This window comes from Silurus meridionalis, chromosome 13 (genome assembly GCF_014805685.1).
Source record: "Silurus meridionalis isolate SWU-2019-XX chromosome 13, ASM1480568v1, whole genome shotgun sequence".
Lineage (NCBI taxonomy): Eukaryota > Metazoa > Chordata > Actinopteri > Siluriformes > Siluridae > Silurus > Silurus meridionalis.
The window spans coordinates 798,685-808,684 of NC_060896.1; the positions used below are offsets into that span (position 1 = coordinate 798,685).

General features: G+C 41.9%; 1 protein-coding gene across 2 annotated transcripts in view; it reads left to right on the plus strand.

Moving 5' to 3' along the window:
* Positions 1-7,917: 7,917 nt before the first annotated feature.
* Positions 7,918-10,000, plus strand: part of hdgfl3 (HDGF like 3) — a 7,289-nt gene continuing 5,206 nt past the window's right edge. For both annotated transcript variants that reach the window (XM_046865000.1, XM_046865001.1), the window contains exon 1: positions 7,918-8,484. In XM_046865000.1, coding sequence (XP_046720956.1) covers positions 8,401-8,484 — 84 coding nt within the window. In that variant the 5' untranslated portion in view covers positions 7,918-8,400. The remainder of the gene's footprint in view (positions 8,485-10,000) is intronic.

Here is a 10,000-nt window from a genome sequence, read left to right on the forward strand (position 1 = left end):
TGGTCTTCCTCTTTTCCTCCTTCCTGGTGTCTCCATCCTCAGCATTCTCCTACTGATATACCCCATGTTCCTCCTCTGCACATGTCCAAAACATCTCAATCACACCTCCCTCACCTTGTCTCCAAAACGTCCTACATGTGCTGTCCCTCTAATAAACTCATTTCTAATCCTGCCCATCGTCGTCACTCCCAACGAACATCTCAACATCTTCAGCTCTGCTACCTCCAGCTCCACCTCCTGTCTTTTACTCAATGCCACTGTCTCTAATCCATACAACATCTCAGGTCTCACCACAGTCCTTTAAACTTTCCTTTCACTCTTACAGATACTCTTCTATCACAAATCACTCCTGCTATCACTCTTCTCCACCCACTCCACCCTGCCTGCACTCTTTTTTCACTTCTCTAACACACTCTCCATTACTCTGCACTGTTGAACCCAGGTACCTGAACTCCTCCACCTTCTCCACCTCTTCTCCTGCAAATGCACCCTCCACTGCCCTCCTCTCATTCACACACATGTACTCTGTCTTACTCCTACTGACTTTCATTCCCCTTCTCTCCAGCGTGTACCTCCACCTCTCCAGGATCTTCTCAACCTGCTCCCTTCTCTCAAATCACAATATCATCTGCAAAAATCATAGTCTATGGAGACTCCTGTCTGACCTCGTCCTTCAACCTGTCCATCACCACTGCAAACAGGAAAGGGCTCAGAGCCGATCCTTGATGCAGTCCAACCTCCACCTTGAACCAGTCTGTCGTTCCTATTGCACACTTCACTGCTGTCACACTGTCCTCATACATGTCCTGCACCATCCTCACACACTTCTCTGACACACCAGACTTCCTCATACAATACCACAACTCCTCTCTCCACCCTGTCGTACACTTTTTCTAAATCCACAAACACACAATGCAGCTCCTTCTGACCTTCTCTATACTTCTCCATCAACATACTCTTTCCTATAACTTCATGGTGTGACTGATCAACTTTATTCCCCTGTAGTTGCTGCAGGTCTGCACATCTCCCTTATTCTTAAAGATCAGTACCAGCAGAGCTCGGTTCCTCTGACTGGCCAATCGGTACAAATCCTTTTCTCCTTCCTTAGTGTCTCCTACAGAGAACCTCCACTCTCCTCCACTTCTCCTTTCCTTGCTGTCTCTGTAGACATCGTCCTCTTCTCCTTCTTCTCCTTCGGCTAACAGTAGCCCAATTTCCACCGGCTAACGGCTAAAGCGTGTTGGTTAATGATACCTTTGTTGGTTGTTGGTAACTCGGGCCTCGACTAATCTAGTATGAAATTCTCTTTCATGATCCGTATATTTGTTCGCCACATGTTTTACACTGGATGACCGACACTGAGAGTGCACTGGCTTGTGTAACACTAATGACTGGGTTAACCATTAGCATGATCTCTATTTTATATATACAGTGCAACCTCGATACTCGCAGGGGTTTCGTTCTATGACCCCTCGTAACAATAAATCGTGAGGTTTTGACCCTTCTTTTTTTTTTTTTCAAGGGGAATTGTACATGTTCTGTACTGTAAACTCAACAACAATTGTGTATTACTTGTCATTAATATAGTGTATTACTTTAAATGAATAATACAATAAAAAATAGTTTTTCAAACATTTTTAGTACAAATTCTGTTTTGAAATATGACTCTGAACTTTTGAGTCACTCGCAGCTTCTCGCAAACTACCAGATTTTTCGCGAGGTACTCTCAGTCCGGTTCCAAATAAAAAGTCGCAAACAAGGTTCCACTGTAATTCCTTTTAGATTTACACTTGAAAGTGTAAAATAGATTCTGGGTCCTGTGTCTTTAAGTTCCCGGAGTCTATTATGACTTCATATCTTGTAATATTAAATACTGAACTGATAAACGTAGCGAAATACAGATGAAGGGTGGAGGGAAAAAAAGAGCTGCGCTGCCCTCTGCTGGACACGTGACGTCATGATTATTTTTATTATTGACCTCTATGCTTGTTAGGTGTGTGTGTGTGTGTGTGTGTGTGTGTGTGTGTGTGTGTGTGTGTGTGTGTGTGAGAGAGAGAGAGAGAGAGAGAGAGAGAGATTCTCTGTTTATACCTGTCCTTTCATAATTCCACATGAAGCTTTGGTGGATTCTGCTTTTATTGACTTTCACTTTTAGATCTCATGATTTCTGTTTTCTCTTATTTTATGGATTAGAGCTGGGCACACATGCTATAAACACACAGCTGAGTCAGATCCACCTGTGAGTGGGTTCTAGTGTCAGTCTGGAGAGTTCTTTCCCACTGTAAGGTTTATAAATCAAATCAAATCAAATTGACGTTTTCTGTAGCACCTTAGATCAGGGGGACTTTGTTTCTGTTCACTCTGTAATATAATAATAATAACTGTTTTTATAGTGCTTTTAAAAGTTGCATCTCAAAATGCTTTACAAGAATAAACAATAGAGAATTAAAATGAAATAAACATCATACAGCACAAAAAAAGTATTACCTTAAAGCTATTCTGAAAAAAAGAACAAGTATTAAGAGCAGATTTAAAAGACTGAAAGAATTTGCCTGTCTGATCTCAATGAGGACAGAGTTCCAATGCTTTAGTGCAAAAAAAAAGACGTTTTGGTGCACAACGAGAAAAGGCACGATCATCTATAGAACATAAATGTGTAAGAGGAAGAAATAAAAGAGCAGTGGATCAGAGGAGTGGAGCTTAGCCATGATGTACTGTGGTGTACACAGCTGAAATGAAAATAAAAGCCTATTTGACTTGATGAAAAGCAAGCTTGGGAAACTGTTATGCATGGAGGTGGATCCATTGTGCTTTGTGGTTGTGTGGGACCAGAAACATAAAACCAGTAGATATCAAGTAAAAGTAAATATCGGCAAAGAAGCCTAAGAATGAACACAATATACAAATCCTAATAATTCTCCACAAACTACTTCAGGAAGCTCAAGCTGAATAGACAAGTGTCTGTGTAGAGTCCAGGCTTTATATTCTGTCTATTTCTATCCTTTTCCCTCTTTTCATTTTCCCTCTTTTATTTCTGTATCTGTGTCGTTCGTTTCTTGAACCACCAGATGTCGCTATTGTATCCCTGTGTTACTACAGTTATTGTTACTATTGCACTGCATTGTACATGTATGGAGTTAATGTACGACATGTTTCCAGTAGCGTCTTTATCGTAGTGTGTTCAGTTCAGTAGTGTTCAGCGTGTCAGTGATCAGTACATTCGTTCTACCTTTAATAGTCTATCTGTGAATTCAATTCAATTCAATTCATTTTTATTTGTATAGCGCTTTTAACAATGAACATTGTCTCAAAGCAGCTTTACACAGATAATGTGGTGATTAAACGTAAATATGTTCTTTGTAAGTAAGTTTGTCCCTGATGAGCAACTGTGGCAAGGAAAAACTCCCCGAGATGGCATAAGGAAGAAACCTTGAGAGGAACCAGACTCAAGAGGGAACCCATCCTCATCTGGGTTGCACCGACTGTCCATTTCACAGAATTCACTTTTGTATATATATATTTAGTAGTGTATGTGTGTTCAAACCCAGCCATTAGTGATGCACAGGTCAGGTGAGTCTCAGTGTCGGTCTCAAGTCTGGATAAATGTGGAGGTTTGTGTTATGAAGAACATCCAGCGTAAAATATGTGCCAAATCAAATATGTGGATCAGGAATCAGAATTTCATAGCGGACCAGTCGAGGCCCGGATTACCAACGACCACCACAGGTATCATTAACAACAGGGTACTGGTGTAAATTGTGCTACTGTTGGCTGAAGGAGGAGAAGGAGAGGAGGAAGACATCTACAGAGACAGCAGGGAAAGGAAAAGTGGAGGAAAGTGGAGGAGAATGGAGGAGAAGTGTAGGAGAAGGAGAGGAGGAAGATGTCTACAGAGACAGCAGGGAAAGGAGAAGTGGAGAAGAAGGAGAGGAGAAAGACGTCTACAGAGACAGCAGGGAAAGGAGAAGTGGAGAAGAGTGGAGTTTCGGGTTGGTATTTTAAATGTTGGTACTATGACTGGTAAAGGGAGAGAGGGAGCTGATATGATGGAGAGGAGAAAGGTAGAGATGTTGTGTGTTCAGGAGACCAAGTGGAAAGAGAGTAAGAGCAGGAACATTGGAGGTGTTTAAACTGTTCTATCATGGTGTGGATGGAAAGAGAAATGGTGTAGGGGGGATTCTGAAGGAAGAGTACAGTAAGAGTGTAGTGGAGGTGAAGAGAGTTTCTGATAGGGTGATGATCGTGAAGGTGGAAGTTGAAGGGTGATGATAAATGTCCCCAAATTGTAATGTAAATGTGATGTAAATGTTTTAACCAAATTGTTTATCAGGATTCTGGAGGGTGAGAAGATGCCTGAGGAACAGACGCATTATTTGCTTTGAGAATGTTGATGGAGAAGTATAGAGAAGGTCAGGAGGTTGCATTGTGTGTTTGTGGATTTGGAGAAAGCGTCGACAGCATGGAGAGAGGAGTTGTGGTATTGTATGAGGAAGTCTGGTGTGTCAGAGAAGTATGTAAGGGTGGTGCAGGACATGTATGAGGACAGTGTGACAGCAGTGAAGTGTGCAGTAGGAACGACAGACTGGTTCAAGGCGGAGGTTGAACTGCATCAAGGATTGGCGCTGAGACCTTTTCTGTTTGCAGTGGTGATGGACAGGTGGAGGGACTAGGTCAGACAGGAGTCTCCGTGGACTATGATGTTTGTAGATGATATTGTGATTAGTGGGTGAGAGTAGGGAGCAGGTGGAGAAGATCCTGGAGAGGTGGAGGTACACGCTGGAGAGAAGGGAATGAAAGTCAGTAGGAGTAAGACAGAGTACATGTGTGTGAATGAGAGGGAGGGCAGTGGAGGGTGTGGTTGCAGGGAGAAGAGGTGGAGAAGGTAGAAGTTCAGCTACCTGGGGTCAACTGTGCAAAGTAATGGAGAGGGTGTTAGAGAAGTGGAAAGAGAGTAAGAGCAGGAACATTGGAGGTGTTTAAACTGTTCTATCATGGTGTGGATGGAAAGAGAAATGGTGTAGGGGGATTCTGAAGGAAGAGTACAGTAAGAGTGTAGTGGAGGTGAAGAGAGTTTCTGATAGGGTGATGATCGTGAAGGTGGAAGTTGAAGGGTGATGATAAATGTCCCCAAATTGTAATGTAAATGTGATGTAAATGTTTTAACCAAATTGTTTATCAGGATTCTGGAGGGTGAGAAGATGCCTGAGGAACAGACGCATTATTTGCTTTGAGAATGTTGATGGAGAAGTATAGAGAAGGTCAGGAGGAGTTGCATTGTGTGTTTGTGGATTTGGAGAAAGCGTACGACAGCATGGAGAGAGGAGTTGTGGTATTGTATGAGGAAGTCTGGTGTGTCAGAGAAGTATGTAAGGGTGGTGCAGGACATGTATGAGGACAGTGTGACAGCAGTGAAGTGTGCAGTAGGAACGACAGACTGGTTCAAGGCGGAGGTTGAACTGCATCAAGGATTGGCGCTGAGACCTTTTCTGTTTGCAGTGGTGATGGACAGGTGGAGGGACTAGGTCAGACAGGAGTCTCCGTGGACTATGATGTTTGTAGATGATATTGTGATTAGTGGGTGAGAGTAGGGAGCAGGTGGAGAAGATCCTGGAGAGGTGGAGGTACACGCTGGAGAGAAGGGGAATGAAAGTCAGTAGGAGTAAGACAGAGTACATGTGTGTGAATGAGAGGGAGGGCAGTGGAGGGTGTGGTTGCAGGGAGAAGAGGTGGAGAAGGTAGAAGTTCAGCTACCTGGGGTCAACTGTGCAAAGTAATGGAGAGGGTGTTAGAGAAGTGAAAAAAAGAGTGCAGGCAGGGTGGAGTGGGTGGAGAAGAGTGATAGCAGGAGTGATTTGTGATAGAAGAGTATCTGTGAGAGTGACAGGGAAAGTTTATAGGACTGTGGTGAGACCTGAGATGTTGTATGGATTAAAGACAGTGGCATTGAGTAAAAGACAGGAGGTGGAGCTGGAGGTAGCAGAGCTGAAGATGTTGAGATGTTCGTTGGGAGTGACGACGATGGGCAGGATTAGAAATGAGTTTATTAGAGGGACAGCACATGTAGGACGTTTAGGAGACAAGGTGAGGGAGGTGAGATTGAGATGTTTTGGACATGTGCAGAGGAGGGACATGGGGTATATCAGTAGGAGAATGCTGAGGATGGAGACACCAGGAAGGAGGAAAAAAGGAAGACCAAGGAGTAGGTTTATGGATGTGGTGAGGAAAGACATGCAGGTAGTTGGTGTGACAGAGGCAGATGTAGAGGACAGGGGGGTGTGGAGACGGGTTATCCGCTGTGGCGCCCCCTAATGGGAGAAGCCAAAAAAAGAAGAAGAAGAAGAAGAAGAAGTAGCATGTGTAGTGTATGTGTTTAGTAGTGTATTTATATATTCAGTAGTGTATTTATATATTCAGTAGTTTATGTGTTTAGTAGTGTATTTATATATTCAGTAGTGTGTATGTTTAGTAGTGTATTTATATATTCAGTAGTGTGTGTTTAGTAGTGTATTTATATATTTAGTAGTGTATTTATATATTCAGTAGTGTGTTTAGTAGTGTGTTTAGTAGTATTTATATATTCAGTAGTGTGTGTTTAGTAGTGTGTTATATATTTAGTAGTGTATTTATATATTCAGTAGTGTGTGTGTTAGTAGTGTATTTATATATTTAGTAGTGTGTGTGTTTAGTAGTGTATTTATATATTTAGTAGTGTATTTATATATTCAGTAGTGTGTGTGTTTAGTAGTGTATATATTTAGTAGTGTGTGTTTAGTAGTGTATTTATATATTTAGTAGTGTATTTATATATTCAGTAGTGTGTGTGTTTAGTAGTGTATTTATATATTCAGTAGTGTGTGTGTTTAGTAGTGTATTTATTTATTTAGTAGTGTATTTATATATTCAGTAGTGTGTGTTTAGTAGTGTATTTATATATTCAGTAGTGTGTGTTTAGTAGTGTATTTATTTATTTAGTAGTGTGTGTTTAGTAGTGTATTTATATATTTAGTAGTGTATTTATATATTCAGTAGTGTGTGTTTAGTAGTGTATTTATATATTCAGTAGTGTGTGTTTAGTAGTGTATTTATATATTTAGTAGTGTATTTATATATTCAGTAGTGTGTGTGTTTAGTAGTGTATTTATATATTCAGTAGTGTATTTATATATTCAGTAGTGTGTGTGTTTAGTAGTGTATTTATATATTCAGTAGTGTGTGTTTAGTAGTGTATTTATATATTTAGTAGTGTATTTATATATTCAGTAGTGTGTGTGTTTAGTAGTGTATTTATATATTTAGTAGTGTGTTTAGTAGTGTATTTATATATTCAGTAGTGTATTTATATATTCAGTAGTGTGTGTGTTTAGTAGTGTATTTATATATTCAGTAGTGTATTTATATATTCAGTAGTGTGTGTGTTTAGTAGTGTATTTATATATTCAGTAGTGTGTGTGTTTAGTAGTGTATTTATATATTCAGTAGTGTATTTATATATTCAGTAGTGTGTGTGTTTAGTAGTGTATTTATATATTCAGTAGTGTGTGTTTAGTAGTGTATATATTCAGTAGTGTATTTATATATTCAGTAGTGTGTGTTTAGTAGTGTATTTATATATTCAGTAGTGTGTGTTTAGTAGTGTATTTATATATTCAGTAGTGTGTGTGTTTAGTAGTGTATTTATATATTCAGTAGTGTGTGTGTTTAGTAGTGTATTTATATATTCAGTAGTGTATTTATATATTCAGTAGTGTGTGTCTGTAGTGCATGCACATGTGTGTATAATGTATTTCTAACATTCGTAGTATTTGTGCCCATAATGTATCCATGAATTAAGTCGTTCGTGTGGTTATTTCAGCAATGTGTGTGTGTGTGTGTGTCAGCACAAGCGATCAGGGGGAAAAACACTGCGCGCCACATCTTGCGCGCGCGAACAGGTCAAATTTTCAGTTTCATATTCACGCAGGACTTTATTAACGCGCGCGCGCTCTCTCTCTCTCTCTCTCACACACACACACCGCAGCGTCGCTCTCTCCATCCTCGGAGGCGCTGGATGGGATTTTTGCTCTGTTGACCTTCACACATATTTGAGTTCGAACAGAGAGAGAGAGAGACGGAGGAGGGAAGAAGAAAGGAAGAAGGAGTAGAGGAGTGTGTTGTGTTCTGGTGTGTGTGTGTGTGTGTGTGTGTGTGCTGAGTGTAAGGGATTTTATTTCCGGGCCTGTTCTCTCTCTCTCTCTCTCTCTCTCTCTCTCTCTCTATTGATTTATTCCCGTTATTGATGGTGGGAGATTTCCGCGCGCGTGCCCGGATCGCGTGGTGTCATTAGTGACATTTTGGGTGTGTGTGCGCGTGTGTGTGTGTGTGTGCGTGTGCGTGTTTATTTTCCCACCCCGAGCGCGCGCCATGGCTCGGCCGCGACCCCGCGACTATAAAGCCGGAGATCTGGTCTTCGCTAAGATGAAGGGATACCCGCACTGGCCCGCGAGGGTGAGTACCGAGCCGAGCCGCGCTGCCGCGCTCACAGTCCGGCTGCCCGGGACACGGCGCACCGCTGCTCCGGCTCCAGGCTGTAGGCTGTAGGCCCGCCGCCCTCTGCCCGAACCGGGTCGGGATTAAAACGTTTTCCGAGGTCTATTTCGTGGCATTTATCAGAGTGTGTATGTGTGCGCTGGGTAATGGCGCTGTCGCCTCTCAGGTGTGTGTGTGTGTGTGTGTGTGTGTGTGTGTCGCTTGTTTTTCTCCGCCACATTTCCGCCCTTCTCTTTAGCGCCTTTTTCCCTCCAACTTCAGCTTCTTTTCTACACCATTCAACATCACAACCGATACATCGATATACCGACACACCGATTTACCGACACAGCGATATACCGCCAGGGTTTAGCAGCACAATGGCCTGCTCTGCGTTTTCCTTATACACAAATATCAGTGATTATTTGATGGGGATTGAGGAGGTGATGGAGCAGGATGGTGAAGGTCCTCCAGCTGCTGCTCGGTTCTCCTCGAGCCTCTCACTGATACACTGTCTTTACTGCGTCATCAACACCGTTTAATTCATTTGTGTTAAATATCTGTCAAACACGCGAGCATGTCTCTGAACTCAGGTGTTAAGGTCCAGCTCAGAACACACACACTCTCGTGTTTGTAATAACACCATACCCAAACAGTATTAAAGGTGCAGTAAGGAACGGCGTCCTCAAACGCCCCGCCCCCGCAGTGCCACACCCCCTTCCTCCAGCTCGAAGAGACACGCCCCCTTCTGCCCCTATCAGAGACATGAGGAGCATCTCCACACCTCACCTCACTCTACCACACCTACACAACACTCCTACACCATCTAAATGTTAATAATTTGCTTTCTAACCCTTCTGAGCCTGAAACAGAGCTGTGTGTGTGTGTGTGTGTGTGTGTGTGTGTGTGTGTGTGTGTGTGTTTTCTCTATCCCATGTTATTGCTTCTGTTTTCTCCCACATTATAAATGTATGACTGAACGGTAATTAAACACACACTTCTCCGTCCTGTCATTTTCCATTGTTCCATCCTCAAAATGTTCTGAAAAAGTCACGTCACGTCACGTCACAGCGTCAAATCGTCACGTCAATGATCACAACAGAAAGAGTAAATAATGAAACCCCTCCCACTTGTGTTGTTGTTCTCTGTAGCTAGCCTGATAAGTTGGGCTAGATCATTTGCATAAAAACATATGATTGGATAACATATAATTATAATAAAAATAGTTTGCATATTTAAATTCAGTATTTTGAACTGGACTCCACCCCCTTATTTGTTAGCATTGGATTTAAGCTGTGGCGCTAACACCATGTGCAGCTAGCATTAAAGCTGCAATGGGGAACTCCTGGAGCTAACTTCCCAGTTGCTTAGCAACAGGGTTTGAATGACTCGGAAATCCTGGATGGTGTAGACTGCAGGTTTCTTTCTCGTGTTAAAAATGCTAATTTTATGTAAATACATGTATGTTTGTATGTATATATTTAAAGAACAGGAA